The 22,054-nt window shown below is 46.8% G+C and overlaps 1 protein-coding gene across 2 annotated transcripts; it reads left to right on the forward strand.

Moving 5' to 3' along the window:
- The first annotated feature begins 555 nt into the window (after positions 1-555).
- On the forward strand, positions 556-21,511 carry GPRC5A (G protein-coupled receptor class C group 5 member A). Of its 2 annotated transcripts, XM_050748250.1 has the most exons (5): positions 869-983; positions 11,079-11,228; positions 16,285-17,213; positions 19,934-19,992; positions 20,305-21,511. In XM_050748250.1, the coding sequence occupies exons 3-5, from the start codon at positions 16,292-16,294 to the stop codon at positions 20,389-20,391; spliced, it is 1,068 nt and encodes a 355-aa protein (XP_050604207.1). In that variant the 5' UTR covers positions 869-983; positions 11,079-11,228; positions 16,285-16,291; the 3' UTR covers positions 20,392-21,511. The 2 variants fall into 2 exon arrangements, with proteins under 2 accessions (XP_050604206.1, XP_050604207.1); XM_050748249.1 differs by lacking the exon at positions 11,079-11,228 and having other exon boundaries at positions 556-983.
- Positions 21,512-22,054: the final 543 nt, after the last annotated feature.

Here is a 22,054-nt window from a genome sequence, read left to right on the forward strand (position 1 = left end):
AACAAAGCCAAGTTTCGGTCCGATTGGCTTGATCCTGAAAGAGGAGTGGGCAGTGGAGTGAGGGGAAACCGGGCGCCAAAGCAAATTTCGTCATTTCATAATTTCATCTGGCGCCGCGTTCCATCAGCCTGCAGTGTGGAGGCTTTAGGAGAGGCAGTTAGAAAAGGAGAGATACTTATCTCTCAGCCCCAGAGCAGCACTCGTGGTGCCTGTCTAGACTGTGACAGGTGGAGCTGCTGGGCTAACTACGGATCTGATGGGGAAGTTTTCCTTGACTTTCACGTGGCTTTGGCTGGGGAGCCCTGAGAAAGTGGCTGCCTCCTTTTTCTTAAGCCTGGCTTCCCATACGGCAGTGGCTGGGGGAGAGTGATGGAGAGAAAGGCTAAGCTAAGGGCCAAAGAAAGTGGAGGAAGGCTGGCTTGTCCCGCTGGACTTCACGGCGGAGCTGCTGCAATCTCGCAGGCTGGGCTCCTGCCCGAGGTGGACCCGAGTGCCTGCGGGGAGGCGGGTGTGGCTCCTCTGGGAGGTGACAGCTGGCGGGGCCCGTTCGGATCTGGTCTGCTCCGGCTCCCCTGTCGTAGCCGGCGCCCTGGAACCAGCGCATGAGCACGTCTCGGAGGAGTCCGATGCGCTGGGTAGGGCCGGGTGGTCACCCCCGCCCCGCTTCCAGGGGTGACTGTGCCTCTGACGTCAGATGGCTTTTGGGTCATTCCTTGGCACCAGGGCTTTATTTTCATAACAGCATGAAGTGCCGTGAAACTGGAATAGGCGTGTCCTCTGCCTCGACCCTCCCCCGCCCCTTGTCCCTCTGCTCACCCCTCGCTCCTTCCCTCCCTCCGGCGAGGGCCGCCTTTATAACAACTGCTCGGAGCGGGAGAGCGGGATAGCTGTCCGAGGGCGCCCCCAGCACTGAGGAGCTCGCCTGCTGCCCTCTTGCGCGCGGGAAGCGGCACCAAGTTCACGGCCAACGCCTGGGCGCTAGGGTAAGTGAGGCGCCGGGAGCGCAGAGTGCTTGGGCCTCTGGATTTAAATCGTCTGGGGAGAGCAGGGCCTTGGGAGGGGTGGGATAGAAGAGGAGAGAAATCTTGGTAATGGAATACAGTTGGCTATGAGAAGAAAATTCCCTAGGAAACAGTTCCTCTAGTTTAACAACTTAAATTTTTTTTTTTTTTTTTCCTTTGCGGGTTTCCCAGACTAAGATAGACGCGGAGAGCAAAGAGATGATCAGGGTAATAGTTTCTGCTCGGACACATTCTACAAACTTTGAGTAGGTGGAATCCGGCCAGGCAGGAGGTGAGCGGCTCTGGGATCACTCTGAAGGAAAAGAATAGAGGGAGAGAGATCTCAGAGGACCCAAAGGAACTGGGAGTGGAGGGGGAGTGGGAAACAAGGGGCAGGGGCAGGAGGGAGGACACGGTGACAGCTGCTACTTTACCCAGATACTGCAAAAAGCCCTTCTGAGTTTTGCGAATTAGATCTGGAAGCCCATCCCCTTTCTCTTGATGTGTGTGGCGGTCAGTTCCACTCTGGTGTCCCTTGAGTTGCTCAGGAACCTGGGACAGAAGGAAGTTGAATGCGCACTAAGAGCTCACCTTCCACCCACAACTTTATAGAAAGGACTTGGGAATAGCGTAGATGCTGTTCAATCTGGTCCCTTAAACGTCCTTGGGGAAGGCTGGCAAATAGCTTTATTTTATTTTATTTTATTTTTTGAGACCATCTTTCCCTCTTGTTGCCCAGGCTGGAGTGCAATGGCCTGATCTCAGCTCACCACCACCTCTGCCTCCTGGGTTCAAGCGATTCTCCTGCCTCAGCCTCCTGAGTAGCTGGGATTACAGGCATGTGCCACCACACCTGGTTAATTTTGTATTTTTAGTAGAGACGGGGTTTCCCCATGTTGGTCAGGTTGGTCTCGAACTCCCGACCTCAGGTGATCCGCCTGCGTCAGCCTCCCAAAGTGCTAGGATTACAGGTGTGAGCCACCACGCCCGGCCACAAATAGCTTTAAACATCCGTGGGAAAGGCTAGCACACAGCTCTAAACATCAATGGGAAAGGCTAGCCAACAGCTGAAACCTGTTCAGAATCAAGAAATTTGAAGGGCTTTCGATTCCTGACTTCTTTCCAGGCTGATTTTCTCCTCAGAGGCTTGTGTAAACAACACACCTGTTGAGGGGTTCGGCCGAATCAGCCACTGCTATGGGTTCATTCCTGAAGGGGAACACTTCAGTCACTTCAGATACAATGGGCTAGGGACCACCGGAGGGGTGAGGGCAAAGGGGGCATACAACCTCCAGGTTTGAATGCCGGTGTCTGCTAGGTGAGGGAAGGAATGAGGAGAAGGAATGGCCGGGAGGGGCGCTACCTGGGAGACAAGGGGCCCCTCCAAGGGTGTGGAGAGGTGAGTGCTTCAAGGGCAGAATAGAATGAGCAGAACCCTTTTGTTTCCTGGGAAGAGCTCTCAGCCTTGAGTCAGGAAGACTGATTTCTCCTCCCAGGTCCGCAGGAACAGGGAACTGTGATCAGCCAAGGGGCTGGGCCTGAGTTCCTCATAGGGATCTTGGGGAGGCCCCCAATTTCCTCTCCTGTGTTTAGATTCTAGCCCCTCTCTATCTGCACATGTCACCTTGGAAGTCCTCTTTAGAACTGGCTTTTTTTGTATTCTAGTCTTTAATGGTAATCAAAGACTACAAGGTATGAAGAACAATTTTGACGGCGTGATTTTATTCTTCTCATTCTGAGTCCACTACTATTTAAAGTCCACAGATTAAGCTGAGGAATTCATATGGTGGTATAGTAAATAATAAATTGAATAGTATTTTTGCTTGAGGAGTCTTTTATTTCCTGAGTAGTTCAGGGTGTTAGTTTCTTTTGTTCTTATTTTTATTGCACTGTGGTCAGACTATATGGTCTGTACATTTCTTATTTTAGAATTCCAGATTTGCCTTTGTATTCTAAATCTGCTCATTTTTTGGCAAATGTTCCATTTGGCCCATGGACCATAGTTCCTATTAAGCAATCATAATAGAGTAGGGATGGCAAAATATGGTCCATGGACCAAATATGACCTATAGCCTCTTTTTGTAAATAAAGTGGTTTTTTTTTTTTTTTTAATTGTTTTTGTTTTTTTTGAGATGGAGTCTCACTCTTATCTCCAGCCCTGGCTGGAGTGCAGTGATGAGATCTCAGCTCACTGCAACCTCCGCCTCCCTGGTTCAAGCCATTCTCCTGCCTCAGGCTCCCAAGTAGCTGGGATTACAGGCGCTCGCAACCATGCCTGGGTAATTTTTGTATTTTTAGTAGAGACGGGGTTTCACCATGTTGGCTAGACTGGACTCAAACTTCTGACCTCAGGTGATCTGCCTGCCTTGGCCTCCCAAAGTGCTGGGAGCATAGGCATAAGCCACCACCTGTAATCCACCATTTTACTGAAACACAGCAATGCTCATTTGTTTATGTATCATCTTTGCTGCTTTCATGCTACAAATGTGTGGCTTGCAGAGTCTAAATTGCTTCTAATCTGGCCCTTTACAGAAAATCTACGCTGATCACTGATATAGAGGATCTGAATTATATATGATTAGTAATGGAGATCTAATAAGATATGAAGACAGAGAATATTTCTATTAAAGTATCCATAGAACATTTACACAATTTTACCATGTTCTTATTCATATTGTATATTTTATCTTCAGTGTAGAGCATCCCTAATTATTGTAAAACAAGCTTTTTGGTCAATATAATGCCTTTTTACTTTGATTACAACTTTGTATGATATGAAAACCTCAACTTCTGCTTAATTATTTTACCTTGAATAACCTATTTAACTTTGTGTCTGACACATAATACTTATTAAATATTACCTGTTAGTATTTCTTCTTTTTGAATTTATTTTCATTTCTTTCTGTTCTTTTGCTTTTAACTCTTGCGTATCTTTTTGTTTTAGGTTAGGTTCTTCTAGGTATGATATAGTTTAGTCTTTTTTTTTTTTTTTTTTGAGACAGAGTCTCGCTCTTGCCCAGGCTGGAGTGCAGTGGCGAGATCTGCAAGCTCCGCCTCCCGGGTTCACGCCATTCTCCTGCCTCAGCCTCCCGAGTAGCTGGGACTACAGGTGCCCACCACCATGCCCAGCTAATTTTTTTTGTATTTTTAGTAGAGACGGGGTTTCCCTGTGTTAGCCAGGATGGTCTTGATCTCCTGACCTTGGGATCCGCCCACCTTGGCCTCCCAAAGTGCTGGGATTGCAGGCAGGAGCCACCGTGCCTGGCCTTTTTTTTTTTTTTTTTTTTTTTTTTTTAAATAAAACAGTTACCATTTACATTTCTTGTAATAATAGTTTCTTGTTATTGTCATCTAATTTTACGCCATATGGTTTGGTCATCTCCATCTCCTTCTGCATTACATAGTATATTTCATATTTTTAGATATACTAGGCAACTGAGTAGATGGTAGTGCCGTTCTCCAGGGTTGGAAAGATAAGCTTGTAAGGAGAGGTGATCAGTTTAGCTTTGAACTTGTTGGATCCAGTGAATATTACCCTTATGTATCAGAATAAGATATTTAAATGAAGGGATCTTTGAGAGCCTTAAGATAGTATACTAGTAGAGGGCTGGCGTGGTGGTTCACACCTGTAATCCCAGCACTTTGGGAGGCCAAAGCGGGCTGATCACGAGGTCAGCAGTTCAAGACCATCCTGGCTAACACAGTGAAACTCTGTCTCTACTAAAAATACAAAAAAAAAAAAAAAAAAAAATTAGCCAGACATAGTGGCAGATGCCTGTAGTTCCAGCTACTCGGGAGGCTGAGTCAGGAGAATGGTATGAACCTGGGAGGCGGAGCTTGCAGTGAGCCAAGATCCCATTGGGCAACAGAGTGAGCCAAAAAAAAAAAAAAAAAAAAGTAGTATACTAGTAGAGGACTTCACTTTATTTTCCTATTTTCTGGAAATTTCATTTCTTTGAATTCTGGGCATAAGAGATTTAGAAGCTATACTCAAAATATTAAGCTTTATTTTTAAAAAATGATTTCCAGTATTTCACTTTACATTCACATTACTCAAGTCTACATGCTTTGTTTAGAGTGACAGGAAGATGGTAATACGCCTAGGGAACTACCTGGAAGTGTAGAAATTAGAATGAACACCGTGGTTATACTTGTTTTGATCTGTCTGTGGTGCTATCATGACTTATTTTCTCTCATTATTACATAGAAACTCAATTCATGTTATTCAGATGTTATTCATAAGTTATTGCCATGATTAATCCCTTTGATGTCATCAGAATTGGGATGGCTACCCAGAATAGGGGATCCTGGAGATTTCCCTGTAGTCACTTTGCATTTATAATTAACCCTTTATCAAGGACAGAGGGATTTCTGTGGGACTTCTCCCTTAAAAGAACTCAGCCTGAGTGGAAATATGAGGATTAACATCAGCACATACTCGTCTTCAAAAAATTTTCCTCGCCATTACTCACACTTGCTAATAAATAACTTGCTTTGGGTAAATATTCAGCACTCAGTCTTAGTCCAAAGCATTTGCTCAGCACTCACTGCATAGAGTACAGAGTAAGGGGGATACCAACAAATACAAGTTTGCTCTATTTTCTTAAGAAGCTTGTTTTCTGATAGGCAGCTCAGCACTGATATTAATTTGTAATATATAACACAGATATGGAAAAACTTGAGTGCCAAGAAATATTTAATTGTAAAAACTATGAAGAGATCAACACATTTAGAGTGCAATAGGATTTCAAGTCTAGGTGTGATGGCTCATGCCTGTAATCCTAGCACTTGGGGAGGCTGAGGCGGGTGGATCACTTGAGCCCAGGAGTTCGAGACCAGCTTGGCCAACATAGCAAAACACTGCCTCTACTAAAAATATAATAATTAGCCAGGTGTGGTGGCGCATGCTTGTAATCCAAGCTACTTAGGAGGTTGAGGCACAAGAATCACTTTAACCTGGGAGGCAGAGACTGCAGTGAGCTGAGATTGTGCCACTGCACTCCAGCCTGGGCGACAGAGCAAGACTTTGCCTTAAAAAAAAAAAAAAAAGCTATAGGATTAATAGTAATAATAATAATAATTCAAAAAACTCATGATAGAGGTTAAATCTTGGGCAAAGTTTTGCAGAAATATGGTAAGTGGATCATAAACAGGAGGGAGAGGACCTTTCTGGTTAGGAGAATAATTCATGTGTTGAGGCAAAGAGCACGAGAAGACCTTAAATGAACCCAAATTCCCTTCCAGACGGAAAATACAGAACTCTAGGAAGATTTGCTTGCCTGGCATAGAGGTGGAGGGTTGCTTGTTTTAGAGACTTCTCAGCAAGCCAATGCTTGAATATATGGTGGTTTACATGGAGAGAGGTTGGGGTCAGGGAGAAAAGCTCTAGAGGTGATGACAGTGATTTAGAGGTGAAAAGGAGGATTGAATTACAATGATGACTACTCATGAAGAGCTATTCTTCCTGACCATGTGACACTGGACATGTACCTTACTCTCTCTCAGTTAGGTTTCTCACCTATAAAATGGGCTGTAGGAATGTTAAATGAGATAATGGTTGTAAAAGCATATAAATGACGGAACATGTGTAAAAAACACATAACTGCTCAGCATAGTGCCTGACTCATAATAGGACTTAGGAGGTGACCGTGGTTGTCATTATTCTTACTCATAATTACATCATGACTGTTATTACTACTGCCTGAATGTAGCAATTCGAGAATACAGAGAAAATGAACATGCTAGCAAGTCACACATTTTCAGGGCTGGGCTGGTGGAAAGACACATTTTGACAGAATGGGAGAAATCCCATAGGGAGGGAGAAATCTCAGAGGAAGGAAGACAAAGTCAGTTTGTCTTTGCAAGGTTCCAGGCCCTAGGTAGCTGGGATTACACCTACTTGGGAGGCTGAGGCAGATGCTCTGGGAAGGACTGCATAGAATCAGCATGGGCAACATTCCAGGCCTAGTCATAAGCAACTCTAGACACTTCCCATCTCTCTGGTCATGAAGAGGAGTCTCAGGTTAGAAACCCAAAGCGGGAGACTCATCACATGTTCACGTTTGTCCCTGCACAGTGGTGAGTGCTGTGTGTCAGTCAAGGTCACGTCTAGAGTCAACGCTGCTCCAGGAGCCTCTGGCTTTGTCCTTCAGGCGGGCAGTCCCCTGGTGTGCCTCTTCTTCCGACCCTTCAACCTTACCTCCAGCCCTGGCTTTTAGTTTGGATAGGAGTTTGTGGCACATATTCTTTTAATGACAGGAGATGGGGCAAGAGTGAGGATGAGGGGGAGAAAGAAAGATCTGGAAGTTTTGTACATGAAGCTCCCTATGTACGATGGGTGAACGGTGGAGCTGAACATGAGCTCAGACCACGTAGTTCAGCAGCGCGTCCTGCATTTTATAGATGAGAGGAGGCTTTGAGAGGTCAAGCGACTTACTTGTTCACACAGCCTGGCAGCTGAAGCCCCTTCTCCCTAAAGGGGAGGAGGAACAGAGGGCTTGGAGTTGAGCCCAAGAAGTGACTTATCCCTCATTTTCCTTTCCTCCCTCTTCCTCTTGTTCTTATTATTCCTTTCCCTCTCCCCCCCTGGTTTTTTAAAGCCTTTCTTTTGAGGCTGGGCATGGTGGCTCATGCCTGTATAATCCCAGCAATTTGGGAGGCCGAGGTGGGTAGATCATCTGATGTCGGGAGGTTGAGACCAGCCTGACCAACATGGAGAAACCCCATCTCTACTAAAAATACAAAATTAGCTGGGTACCTTGGCGCATGCCTGTAATCCCACCTAGTCGGGAGGCTGGGGCAGGAGAATCACTTGAACCTGGGAGGTGGAGGTTGCGGTGAGCTGAGATCATACCACTGTACTCCAGTCGGGGCAACAGCAGTAAAACTCTGTCTCAAAAAAAAAAAAAAAAAAAAAAAAAACACCCCCCCCCAAAAAAAACCCCAAAAAACACCGTTCTTTTATGCCTAGATTCATTCCAAAAGGGCTTAAGACAGCAACAAGTGATTCCAGGGTCTCAGCTGTGGGCATCTTTGTGTTACTGGATGGCTGTGTGTTAACTGTTAGCAGCTGGAATAAGTGAAGAGGGTCTCGTTCTAATATTCAAAGTCCTTTGCTCATGCCCATGGCCAGAGGCTACTCATGCTGAAACATTACCATCTCCCTCCAAAGTGCAGGGTTTAGTCACTGAGTACTGGGTGGAGCACATGACTGGATCCCAGTTAATCCCTTCCTGCTTACCAGTAAAACCTCAGGATTCATGCTTTCATGGGAGCCACCTGTGGCCACTAAGATAGGAGCGGGATGCCAACATGGCCAGGCGCTCCTAATCTCAGACCCAAAGTGCAATTTTTGGCAGCCCATGTGAGAAGGAGGGTGGGAGGAAGGGTGTTTAGACCTAAGGATAGCAGCCTGAGGGTTTGAGAGGAAACCAGGCGCAGCCCATCCTATCCTATCTCACGAGCAGCCCGTCCTCCTCCTGACTCCCCTTACGCCACACACCGAGCGCCATTCTCTTGCTGCCTCATCCATTCCGGTTAGGTACTTACTGAGCATCAGGTTCTAGGCAAGTGGCTGGGGAGAGAGAACTTTTAATGACTCAGTCTCCAGTCTCCGCCTGCACAGAACCTTTGAGTCTAGAGGGAAACACAGACTTACTGACAGACTGGGTTGTGTAACAAGCGCTATGGGAGGAAAAGCTGAGAGTGTCTGAGAGTTTATGAGATGTGTGTCTCATCAGACTTGGGCATCAAAAAAACCAAAAAACAAAAAAACCATCCTGGAGGAAAGGACATCTAGTCAAGTGGAGGGGTGGGGTCCATTTGGTCTTTATAGGAGCAAGTTCTTTGTTGACTGGATTCTAGATCTCCCTTCCTTTGACTTTGGTTACAAATAATTTCCAAACCACACTGCTAGTCTCATTCTCTTTTCTCCTTCCTGCTCCAACCCTTTGCTGCTCTCCCAGGCTGTTTCTCTAGCTCCAGACAGTTCATATTCCTAAATGCTGATTGCTTCTCTTTTCCCTCTCATACGCTGCTTTCTAGAAATCCTTTTCAGTTGTTCAGAAGCCTGTCCTTCTCTTCCAATCCCCTGGTGTCGTTCCCTTACGTGGGTCATTCTCTGGGCAACACGGTAACCTTTCAGTGCGGACTCGCTTATTAATAACTCCAGTGAGTTTTATTTTCCTCTGACTAAATTCAAAGTACTCAGAACATTTTAGACTTATTAAGCAATCCCTGTCAGCTTAGGGATGGGGTGGGGGAGGCTAACAGAGGTATATTAAGAATGATAATTCCGGGCACGGTGGCTCACGCCTGTAATCCCAGCACTTTGGGAGGCTGAGACGGGCGGATCACGAGGTCAGGAGATCGAGACCATCTGGGCTAACACGGTGAAACCCTGTCTCTACTAAAAATACAAAAACTAGCCGGGCGAGGTGGCGGGCGCCTGTAGTCCCAGCTACCCGGGAGGCTGAGGCAGGAGAATGGCATAAACCCGGGAGGCGGAGCTTGCAGTGAGCTGAGATCGCGCCACTGCTCTCCAGTCTGAGAGACACGGCAAGACTCCGTCTCAAAAAAAAAAAAAAAAAAAAAAAGAATGATTTCAAACTAATTAGTTATCCAGATTAAAAATTTACTAAGAAGGTTTTTTTTTTTTAAAGACATTTGTGAGATAATTGGGAAATATGAATCCTAACTACATCGTTGATAATAAAGGATTCTTGTTAGTTATTAAAATATGGTTAAGAAGGAGTTTTTATATCTTTTAGAGAGACATTCTAGGCTGGACATAGGGGCTCACACCTGTAATCCCAGCACTTTGGGAGGCCGAGGGGGGAGGATCCTTTGAAGCTAGGAGTTCAAGACCAGCCTGGGGAACATAGCAAGACTCCATCTCTACAAAAAATAAAGATTAAAAACATTAGCCAGGTGTGGTGGCATGCACTTGTAGTTTCAGCTTCTTGGTGGGGTGCTGAGGTGGGAAGATACCTTTTGCCCAGGAAGTCAAGGCTCCAGTGAGGCACAGTCACACCACTGCACTCCACCCTGGGCGACAGAATGAGAACCTATCTCAAAAAGAAAAAAAAAAGGGCCGGGCATTGTGGCTCACGCCTGCATGCCTGTAATCCCAGCACTTTGGGAGGCCGAGTGGGGCGATCACCTGTGGTCAGGAGTTTGAGACCAGCCTGATCAATATGGAGAAACCCTGTCTCTACTGAAAATACAAAATTAGCTGGGTGTGGTGGTGCATGCCTGTAATCCCAGCTACTCAGGAGGCTGAGGAAGGAGAATCGCCTGAACCTGGGAGGTGGAGGTTGCGGTGAACTGAGATCACGCCACTGCACTCCAGTCTGGCAACAAGAGTGAAACTCTGCCTCAAAAAGAAAAAAAAAAATACACATACTATTTATAGATAAAATTATATGGTGTCTGGGACTTGCTTAAAAATAGTCTAGGGAGTGGGGTAGGGGATGCAGACGAAACAAAATTGGCCATATAGGAATAATTTCTGAAATGAAGTGCTGGATACATGGGACTCTATTATAAAACTTTCTATAATGAAAGCAAGTTTTTAAAAAAAATGTTTAATATTTTAAAAATAGAGACATGGTCTTATTCTATCTCCCAGGCTGAAGTGCAGTGATGTGATCATAGCTCACTGCAGCCTCAAAATCCTGGGCTCAAGCAATCCTCCTACCTCAGCCTCTTGAGTAGCTGGGACTACAAGTGTGCCCCACTGCACCTGGCTAATTTTTACATTTTTATTTTTCTAGAGACAGTGGTCTCACCATCTTGCCCAGGCTGGTCTTGAACTCCTGGGCTCAAGAGATCGGCCCGCTTTGGTCTTCCAAAGTGCTAGGATTAAAGGCATGAGCCACTGCGCCTGGCCTAAATAATGTTTTAAAGCACTTCAAGAACTGTTTCTCCATTCCCGCTTGCATGATTGGGAGGTGGGAGGTGGAGGTGAAATTTGGGGAAATTGTTTACTTCTTCTCTTTACACCCACTGCCATTGCTCTTGTTGGATCCTGGTCTGTGGGTGCTGTAAGACCCTGAGACACAGCACCCTCTTCCGCAGCTGCACAGGAAGAGGAGCCTGTAGCTTCTAGATGGGGGCTCTGCCTTACCGTCTGTCTGTCCAGTACCAGAACTGTTCTTGAGGCAAACACCACATCAATCTCTGTCAAGATTTAGAGTCATCAGGTTCAAAGTCCCTCATAACGACCAGGTAATTATGATTAACAGCTACTTGTCCACCAACAGTAATACCTGATGGGTGGGGAAGGAGCAGTTGGTAGGGAGGGGCAGGGAGAGGGAGAGATCAAAGGGAAGAGGGAAATACCTTTCCTGCTAGACATCGCCCTGGTGATTAATCTGCCGGGGTGTGGAGAGACTACAGTGAAGTGCACAGGGCCTGAGTTCCTTCCCCACGCAGCCCTTGAGTGAGGCAGTGTCTTCCTCTTCCACATTCACGGTGTAGCCTGGGAGAGCCCTCATACCTCCCCTTTCCCATGTCAAAGAGGGGATCAAAGAGGGGACATTTGTAGGCAAGGCGGATCAGAGTTGGGCGCTTGGATTGCAGGGGCTGCCGATATCTGAACCTCATTTGCCTTTTTCTCCTGTTTCTCGTTCTGCACTGCCCTGTAGAGGTATAGCCCATTCTTTGTGCTCTGCTGGTGGTAGCGATGGCTGTGGTGTAGATTCCAGGAGGCCAGACTGTGCAGGTGACAGACCCACTGTGAGGGAAGGTGGGGGGAGGCCCACGGCCATAGTGACAGGTGCCCTCCGTCTCTCTCTTCTACTGTGGTAGGGAACGTGTCTGTTTCCCCCTTTACCACTGAGTGCTTAGAGCAGTGATCAGCACAGAGTGGTGCTCGGTAAATATCTGTTGAATGAATGACTACATACAATAAAGTTAAGCTTGGAGAGCCAAATTTATTAAAATTCAGGAAGATTGATTTAAGCTATATCTGGTGTCACTTTAACACACTATACATAATATTGTGATAATATATATTCATATGATATTCTTATGTGTATCATACATATTTATGCATATGCATATATTTTATATATGCATATATTATATATACATATGTGTATATTTTATATATACATATACATATGTGTATATTTTATATATACATATACATATGTATATTTTGCATGTATACATATACATATGTACAATCTTTTCCTACTTGCTATGTGAATTAAATAATTTTGGTAAGATGACTATCTCTTCTAACGGAAAAGATAATTTCGTGGGTTTTTTTTGTTGTTTTTTTTTTTTGAGACGGAGTTTCATTCTGTCGCCCAGGCTGGAGTGCAGTGGCATGATCCCTGCTTACTGTACCACCGTCTCCTGGGTTCAAGCGATTCTTCTACCTCAGCCTTCCGAGTAGCTGGGATTACAGGTGTGTGCCACTATGCCCGGCTGATTTTTGTATTTTTAGTAGAGACAGGATTTCACCATGTTGGCCAGGCTGGTCTCAAACTCCCGAACTCAGGTGATCTGCCTGCCTCAGCCTCCCAAAGTGCTGGAATAATAGGCATGAGCCACTGTGCCCAGCCAAGAAAGTTGTTTTTTCTGCTCTAAGGAAAGAGGCAGGATTCAGTGGATGCTTCGTATCTTTTCCTGCTTCCCAACCCAGTTCTTCCTCTTGTTTTGGATTTCTTGCTGCATCATCTCTATCCCTCTTTAGGGCTGGAGGTGACCTCTGCGAGCCTTCTCTTCCTGTAACTCTGGCCTCTTTCCTGCCACACCATAGTTCTCTTCTAGTCCATTCAAAACGTTTTTAATGCCACGTGAACAATCTCATTGGGAAACAAAAAAACTCAAGAAAAAATATTCCATGCCCAAAAAGCATGGAACACAACAGAAAGAATAGTGTAGAAGACACTTAAAGAAGCAATAAAATAATTTGAATGACATTGTTGAGAAACTGGACCTAGAGCTATGTCTAGCCTTGTTGAAGCTCAACATCTTATTCGACATTGACTTTGGAATTTGCGAGCCACCTGTTTTGAGGAAATGGGGTCACTCCTTTCTCTTTTCCAATTTCCCAATTTATCTTCCCACTTGTGCCCTGAATCCTGAGGATTTAGATTTCCTAGGGGTATGCTCAAGGAGCTGGGTCTACAATTCACACGAAGGTTGTAGGGGCAGAGAAAGAAGCCTTTCACCTGACAGATTAAGGACAGATATATGGGAAGTAAACTGTTACACGGCCAGTGGATTCCTGATGATCCGAGTAAGTAGATTTCTCGCTTTGTAGATGGTCTATTACTGGGATTTCCTATCCTCCTGGGCTGAACTAGGAGGATGGAACCAGGGTCATAATGAGGCATCTGATGAGGGCAGGGATAGGGAGAGAGAGAAAGAGAGGTAGAGAGGAGAGAGAGAAGGATATCTCAGATCTCATTTTAAGGCTAATTTGAGAGGAGATACCTAGAGTACTTGAGAGCTTGGGTCCTGGCACTAGACGACCTGGATTCAGATCCTGGCTCTGCCATTTCCTGGTTGTATGATATAGGGCATGTAACTTGACTTCTCTGCCTCAGTTTCCTCATCTGTAAAATAGGGATAATAGTTTTGCCTCATAGGGTTGCTATGAAATGAAGTAAGTAATGTATACATAGAGTGATTAGAAGTCAAAATTCGAGGCCGGGTGGAGTGACTCAACACCTGTAATCCCAGCACTTTGGGAGGCCGAGGCAGGAGGATGGCTTGAGCCCAGGAATTTGAGACCAGCCTGGGTAACATGGTGAAACCCCATCTCTACAAAAAAAATACAAAAATTAGCTGGGTGTGGTGGCGCATGCCTGTAGTCCCAGCTACTCAGGAGGCTGAGGTTAGGGGAGGATGGCTTGAGCCCAGGAGGTGGAGGTTGCAGTGAGTTGAGATCGCGCCACTGCACTCCAGCCTGGGTGACAGAGCGCGAGGCTCTGTTCCCCCCACCTCCCAAAAAAAGGAGTAAACATTGGAGCCATACTAAAAATTAGCATGTTAGCTATGAAGATTATTTTTTGTTTGATTACCTGCTGTTTATGTGCCATCCAGGACTTTCATCTTTACAGGTAGCCAATTTAGAGCTGGTTATGACAGACGAGACCCCTTTCATAATTTTTTGGAATTAATGGAGCCATATTTATACATCTTAAGGAGGAGGCCGGGCACGGTGGCTCACACCTGTAATCCCAGCACTTTGGGAGGCTGAGGCGGGCGGATCACCTGAGGTCGGGAGTTTAAGACCAGCCTGGCCTACATGCAGAAACCCCGTCTCTACTAAAAATACAAAATCAGCCGGACGTCGTGGCGCATGCCTGTAATCCCAGCTGCTCAGGAGGCTGAGGCAGGAGAATTGCTTGAACCCAGGAGACGGAGGTTGCGGTGAGCCAAGATTGTGCCATTGTACTCCAGCCTGGGCAAAAAGAGCGAAACTCCGTCTCCAAAAAAAAAAAAAAAACAAAAACCAAATCTTGAGGAGGAGGGGCAGAATCATTCTGAGACCACAGAGCCTAAGAAGAGGACGCAGTCACTGGCTCAGAAGGGAATGCTTGGCCTTCTTTTTTTTTTTTTTTTTTTTTTGAGACGGAGTCTCGCTCTGTCGCCCAGGCTGGAGTGCAGTGGCCGGATCTCGGCTCACTGCAAGCTCCGCCTCCCGGGTTCACGCCATTCTCCTGCCTCAGCCTCCCGAGTAGCTGGGACTACAGGCGCCCGCCACCTCGCCCGGCTAGTTTTTTGTATTTTTTAGTAGAGATGGGGTTTCACCGTGTTAGCCAGGATGGTCTCGATCTCCTGACCTCGTGATCCACCCATCTCGGCCTCCCAAAGTGCTGGGATTACAAGCTTGAGCCACCACGCCCGGCCATGCTTGGCCTTCTGTAGAAAAATCTACCATTCAGAGACCATCCTGGCGAACACGGTGAAACCCCATCTCTACTAAAAATACAAAAAAAAAAAAAAGTTAGCCAGGCGTGGTGGTGGCGTGGTACCAGCTCCTCGGGAGGCTGAGGCAGGAGAATCACTTGAACCCGGGAGGCGGAGCTTGCAGTGAGCGGAGATTGTGCCACTGCACTCCAGCCTGGGTGACAGAGCAAGACTCCATCTCAAAAAAAAAAAAAAAAAAAAAAAAAAAAAAGAAAAATCTGCCATCCAGATGACTCCTCTTAACCATGAGAGACTAGGATGCTTACAAATAACTGGATCAGGGCCAAAGGTAGAGGCTGCGAAATTATGATTAAAGTGTTAACTTCAAGCTTAGATAGTTCCATGTTCACTAATTCCTAAGAAAACACTAGCAAAAAAAATATCAGGATCCCTGGCAGGTTATTTGTAACATATATATATATATATATATATTTTTCAAGAGACAGGGTCTTGCTCTGTTGCCCAGGCTGGGGTGCGGTGATGTGATCATTGCTCACTGCATCCTTGAACTCCTGGGCTCAAGTGATCTTCCCACCTCAGCCTTTTGAGTAGCTGGGACTACAGGTGCGTGCCACCATGCCCAGCTAATTTTTCTTTTCTTTTTTTTTTTTTTTTTTTTTGAGACGGAGTCTTGCTCTGTTGCCCAGGCTGGAGTGCAGTGGCCGGATCTCGGCTCACTGCAAGCTCCGCCTCCTGGGTTCACGCCATTCTCCTGCCTCAGCCTCCCGAGTAGCTGGGACTACAGGCGCCTGCCACCTCGCCTGGCTAGTTTTTTGTATTTTTTAGTAGAGACAGGGTTTCACCGTGTTAGCCAGGATGGTCTCCATCTCCTGACCTCGTGATCCGCCCGTCTTGGCCTCCCAAAGTGCTGGGATTACAGGCTTGAGCCACCGCGCCCGGCCCTAATTTTTCATATAAAGATGGAGTCTTGTTACATTGCCCAGTCTGGTCTCAAACTTCTGAGAGCAAATGATCCCATTGCCTCAGCCTCCCGAGGTGCTGGGATTATAGTAGCATGAGCCAACACCTCCAGCCCTGTGAAGTTTTTTGAAATTAAGCTTCAAAATACCTCTTCAGAGTGTTCAGGTTCTCTGGCTTTAAGGTAACTATTAAGATAGTTCAACTGGGGGAAGGGACACACGAGATTTCTTCCTGTTCTTCAACAGGTTTTAGAATTTACTACAGGAGATAGGGGAAAGTTAGTAGCTTTACTTAATGTAGTAAGCTCAAAGTCAAAACCCTGGCTAAACAGGCAAAATTCGTTTCCTAATCCTTTTTTAGTCTTCTATGTCTGAGGACTGTGTTAGGAGACTCACCACCTTCTCCCCACACCAACATTCCTTTTCTGCAGGTCCAGAATGGCTACAACAGTCCCTGATGGTTGCCACAGTGGCCTGATATCCAGGTACCACAGACTTTGTGATAAGGTTGAAGCTTGGGGCATCGTCCTAGAAACGCTGGCCGCAGCGGGGGTTGTGACCTCGGTGGCCTTCATGCTTGCTCTCCCACTCCTCGTCTGCAAGGTGCAGGACTCCAACAGGCGAAAAATGCTCCCGACTCAGTTTCTCTTCCTCCTGGGTGTGCTGGGCATCTTTGGCCTCACCTTCGCCTTCATCATCAGACTGGACGGGAGCACGGGGCCCACACGCTTCTTCCTCTTTGGGATCCTCTTCTCCATCTGCTTCTCCTGCCTGCTGGCTCATGCTCTCAATCTGACCCAGCTCGTCCGGGGGAGGAAGCCCCTCTCCCTGTTGGTGATTCTGGGTCTCGCCGTGGGCTTCAGCCTCGTCCAGGATGTCATCGCTATTGAATATATTGTCCTGACCATGAATAGGACCAACGTCAATGTCTTTTCTGAGCTTTCCGCTCCTCGTCGCAACGAAGACTTTGTCCTCCTGCTCATCTATGTCCTCTTCTTGATGGCGCTGACCTTCCTCATGTCCTCCTTCACCTTCTGTGGTTCCTTCACGGGCTGGAAGAGACATGGGGCCCACATCTACCTCACGATGCTCCTCTCCATTGCCATCTGGGTGGCCTGGATCACCCTGCTCATGCTTCCTGACTTTGACCGCAGGTGGGATGACACCATCCTCAGCTCTGCCTTGGCTGCCAATGGCTGGGTCTTCCTGTTGGCTTATGTTAGTCCTGAGTTTTGGCTGCTCACAAAGCAACGAAACCCCATGGATTATCCTGTTGAGGATTCTTTCTGTAAACCTCAACTCATGAAGAAGAGCTATGGTGTGGAGAACAGAGCCTACTCTCAAGAGGAAATCACTCAAGGTACAGACACAGCCTGGCTAGGCAGAGAATCCCTTGTAGAAAGGTGGGGGAGAATCATAGGATGTTATAACTGTAAGGAACATGCAAGATTTTCCAGATTATACTCTTGATAGACTAGGTAAGTTCCTTAAGGCTCAGATCTTTCTTAAAATCATCCAGCCTGTTAGAGACAAGTAGAACAAGAAGCTGGCCTCTGGATCTTTACTGAGTACTTTGTACAATTGGTGTAGACAGGGGAGAGCCCTCCTCACTTCCCCTTTCTTGTGGTGTAATTTCCTGTGGGGCAGAACACCTCAGAGCTTTCTGTGCATCAGAATAAGATGCAGCAAAGAAATGGAAAAGGGATAACGAGACAAATTCCCAGCAATACGTAGGTGAGATTGTGTTTTTTGTAAAAGATAGCGAGACATTCCTTCCAGAAATGTAGAGCCTTTGTAGATTTCAGTGCATGAAACCAAGCCATGATTTCCTGCAGTGATCACAGAGCAGAGAAGGGAGAAAGCCCTTTTATCACAAACCAGCAGGAAGTCTCCTTAAAATTGGTAAGGATTCTGGTTTAGTGCAAAGAACCACATTTTTTTTGTGTGTGCTTCTGGGCCCATGGGAAGGAACAGATCATAGCTGACATACAAGAATCAAATGATTCAGGCCAGGCATGGTGGCTCACGCCTGTAATCCTAGCACCCTGGGAGGCTGAGGTGGGAGGATTGCTTGAGCCCAGAAGTTTGAGACCAACTTGGGCAAAATAGCAAGACCTCATCTCTATTTAAAAAAAAAAAAAAAAAAAAAAAATCAAATGATTTTGCTCTTGTCTGGAGTTGTGAGAAGCCAGATATTCTCGTGTTGTTTTCATAAGCAAAAGAGGCTAAACTGATGGCCAGAAAGTGCCCCTGCTCATAGGGACCTAATCATTGGTCTCCAGGGTTACCCTGACCTTTATGTCTAATCACAGGGAGTGGGTGGTTTTGGGATAGGAATGAGGAACCTCCAAGGCCACGTTCTTAGCGCCAGCTAAAAATAGGTCTTTCCTTTGCTCTTAAGCCTGAGGTGTGGAACTTCCTGGTGCTACTCACTGCAACTGTGGTCCCTTTCTAGGGCACTTGGAAGTCTGAAGGGAGGTTATTGAACCACCCAGCCCCTCCTGTCCGTTCCGTGGCTTCACTCCATCACCTCACTCCTGGACTTCCTGTTCTCATTCACTGACGAGTCTTCCTTCCTTCATTCATTTTATGGACCACTGTCAGCTTTCTCCCTTAAAATGCTGCTCTGGCCTCCATGTTTTGCTGCTCACTTTCCTCCCCGGGTCCCATGATCCACCCCATCCCATCAAATCCTTCCTGAGCCCTTCCACAGTTGGAACCAACAACCTCTGAAGCTTTGCTCTCAGTCCAGATAAACCAAGTCACCGCGCTTTCCTGCCTGTGCCCGTGCTCCAGGTGTGTCTGTCCTCTGCCTGGCGTAGCTGTCTCCCTCTTCTGCCCTTCTCCAGGATCAGGCATTCCCTAGTTACCCCTGGTACTCATTCCACCCTGTGCATCTGTCGGACTTTGAAATGCTCTTATCAGTGTCTGTCTCATTGCATTGTTATTTATGGGCCTGTCATATGTTCCTCACTCTCCAGCGTCAGCTGCAAGGAGGGATCATTCTGGTTAATCCTTATGTGCTTCACGATCTCTTACATAAAGGTGTTTAAGTGTTTATTCAGCAAATTGGGCAGGTAAATTTGGTGGGAAATAAACGAATTGCTTTGAATTGCATTCATGATGATTGCATGTGTTTATCCTTCTTTCCCAAGCCTCTGATTTTCCCCAAATACACAGAAAACAGTTGCTCATCAATCCTGCTCTTCCCAAAGAAAATGATACAAATATGTACATATTTTCCTTGTCAGGCAGTTAAGGAAATAGGTAAATCCCCAGTGAGATTCACTGTAGGTACACCCCTGGCCAGATTTATATCTGAAATGACTGGTTTTTATGACTTTTCTTTTCTTTTCTTTTTTTTTTTTTTTTGAGACGGAGTCTTGTTGTGTCGCCCAGGCTGGAGTGCAGTGGTGCGATCTACTCACTGCAAGCTCCGCCTCCTGGGTTCATGCAATTCCCCTACCTCAGCCTCCCAAGTAGCTGGGACTACAGTCTCCCACCACCACGCCCGGATAATTTTTTGTATTTTTAGTAGAGATGGGGTTTCACCATGTTGGCCAGGATGGTCTTGATCTCCTGACCTCGTGATGCGTCTGCCTCGGCCTCCGAAAGTGCTGGGATTACAGGCATGAGCCACCACGCCCGGCTTAATTTTTTGTATTTTTAGTAGAGACAGAGTTTCACCGCGTTAGCCAGGATGTTCTCGATCTCCTGACCTTGTGATCTGCCTGCTTCGGCCTCCCAAAGTGCTGGGATTACAGGCATGAGAGCCACCGTGCCCGGTTCATTTTCAAATGTGCTTTTGAAATGGTCCTAGGATGAGGTGGGGCTCTGGTGAAGTTCTGAAAAAGGGTGTCCCTAGTCATTATAGTTATTCATTCATTCAACCACTATTGTGTTTGCTTTGTGCCTGGTCCTAGGCTTGGGGACCTAGTCTCTCTCCCTGCAAGAAACTTAAGGTCTGCTGGAGAGACAGGCAGTTAAATGGGCAAGATGTCACATTGTGATCAGTGATACAACGGGGTGAACACAGGTGGGGGCCCCAGTGCTTTCATTTCTCCTCTCCCTCTGTTTCAGGTTTTGAAGAGACAGGGGACACGCTCTATGCCCCCTATTCCACACATTTCCAGCTGCAGGTACGTGATTTTTTTTTCTCCCTCTTCGTCAAAGGCATTAGCCCCTCAGGAACACTGATCCTTTGGAAACAGGCGATATTGCCATTCTGATGGCCCCTAGATGGCCACTTGAAGGAATGATGGGTCTTCTTTCCTCTAATTGGCCTCATGGGGTTAGTGGGGAAGAAGGAGAGCTTGGCATAGAGAGGACTTGGGGGTGGGAGGCCTGGGAGAAGGGGAAGGAATTGAGACTCCTGCCCAGACTGGAGACCTGTTGAGATGGCAGGAACTGGAGTGGGTTTCACGATATGATTGTTTCTTTTTCATAACCAGCCTCCCCAAAAGGAATTCTCCATCCCACGAGCCCACGCTTGGCCGAGCCCTTACAGTGACTACGGAGGAAAGAAAGAGGGCAGCTAACTCTGTCCTGAAGACTGGGACAAACACAGCTGGGCGGCAGATCCAGCGGGAGCTCAAAGGGATGTGGGCGAAATCTTGAGTCTTCTGAGAAAACTGTACAAGACGCTACGGGAAGAGCTTGCCTCCCTCCCACGTCAACCACAATTCTTCCATGCTGGGGCTGATGTGGACTAACACGACTCCAGTTCTTAGCGGCCTGTGGTGTTTTTTTTTTTTTTTCTCATCCTTGGGATACTTCTTTTAAGTGGGAGTCTCAGGCAACTCAAGTTTAGACCCTTACTCTTTTTGTTTGTTTTTTGAAACAGGATCTTGCTCTGTCACCCAGGCTTGAGTGCAGTGGTGTGATCACAGCCCACTGCAGCCTCGACCTCCCGTGCTCGAGCAGTCCTCCCATCTCCGCCTCCCAAAGTGCTGGGACTACAGGCATGAGCCACAGCTCCCGGCCTAGACCCTTACTCTTGCTGTTACTTTCCATGGACTAAAGGTCTGGTCATCTGAGCGCACGTTGGCTCACACAGCTCTAGGGGCCTGCTCCTCTAAGTCACAGTGGCTTTTGTGAGGATTGCTTGGCCCAGAGCAGACCTGCACATCTGAACAAAAACAGCACAGGCCTGTCTCTCAACCCACTGGCCTGAATCTACACTGGAACCAACTTGCTGGCACCCCCGCTCCCCAACCCTTCTTGCCTGGGTAGGCAAGGCTAAAAGATCACCCTACATTTACTCATCTCTCTGGTGCTGCCCCACATTGGGCCTCAGCAGCTCCCCAGCACCAATTCGCAGGTCACCTCTCTCTTCTTGCACCGTCCCCAGACTTGCTGTCAATTCCCAGATCTAATCTCCCCCTACGCTCTGCCAGGGATTGTTTCAGACCTCACTGGCCCAGGCCCAGTTGCTCCTTGTCAGGAGAATTTGCAGATCATTCTTACTCTAAATTCCTGGGGCTGATACTTCTCTGTCTTGCACCCCAGCCTCTGTAAATAGATTTACCGCATTCACGGCTGCATTCTGTAAGTGGGCGTGGTCTCCTAACAGAGGAGTGTTCATTGTGTAATAAGTTATTCACCTGAGTATGCAATAAAGATGTGGTGGCCACTCTTTCACGGTGGTGGCAGCAGTTACCAGTAGTGAGCATTAGACGCTGGGGGAGAGAACACGGGCTGCCCTGCGAGCTTCATGTTGGAGCTGAAGTTCAAGTTCACTTCCTTTGGCTTTGTACTTGACCCTTCTTCATGTGTCTGTCCTGTTGCCTCTAAAACAAGTGTGTTTCCCCTAATTTTCGAGGTTGTCATTGGTGAGAGAGCCAGGATCGTCACGGGGCCTGAGGTTTTACTCCAGCAAGGCAGAGGAGTGGCAACCTTGGCTTGGGGTTTGGCAGCCCAGGAAAGGCAGGGAGGGGAGCTCAAGCCGGTTTCATGTTTCACCCAAGGTCTAATTGTGGGAGAGGACAAATCCAGATCCCCTATTTGACAGAATTAGTTCACAAATGTCTCTCGGCAAAGACATGATACTTAACCATGATAATTGACTTAATCCGAGAAACAGCTCGGTAGGGCAGAGCAATAGGAAATCTCTCTTTGGTTATGGAAAAAACATAATCCCTCTACACAGAAACTGAGTGACGTGTAAAAATGTGTAGCTAAGTCAGGGAGTTACTTCCTAAG

This window comes from Macaca thibetana, chromosome 11 (genome assembly GCF_024542745.1).
Source record: "Macaca thibetana thibetana isolate TM-01 chromosome 11, ASM2454274v1, whole genome shotgun sequence".
Taxonomy (NCBI): domain Eukaryota; kingdom Metazoa; phylum Chordata; class Mammalia; order Primates; family Cercopithecidae; genus Macaca; species Macaca thibetana.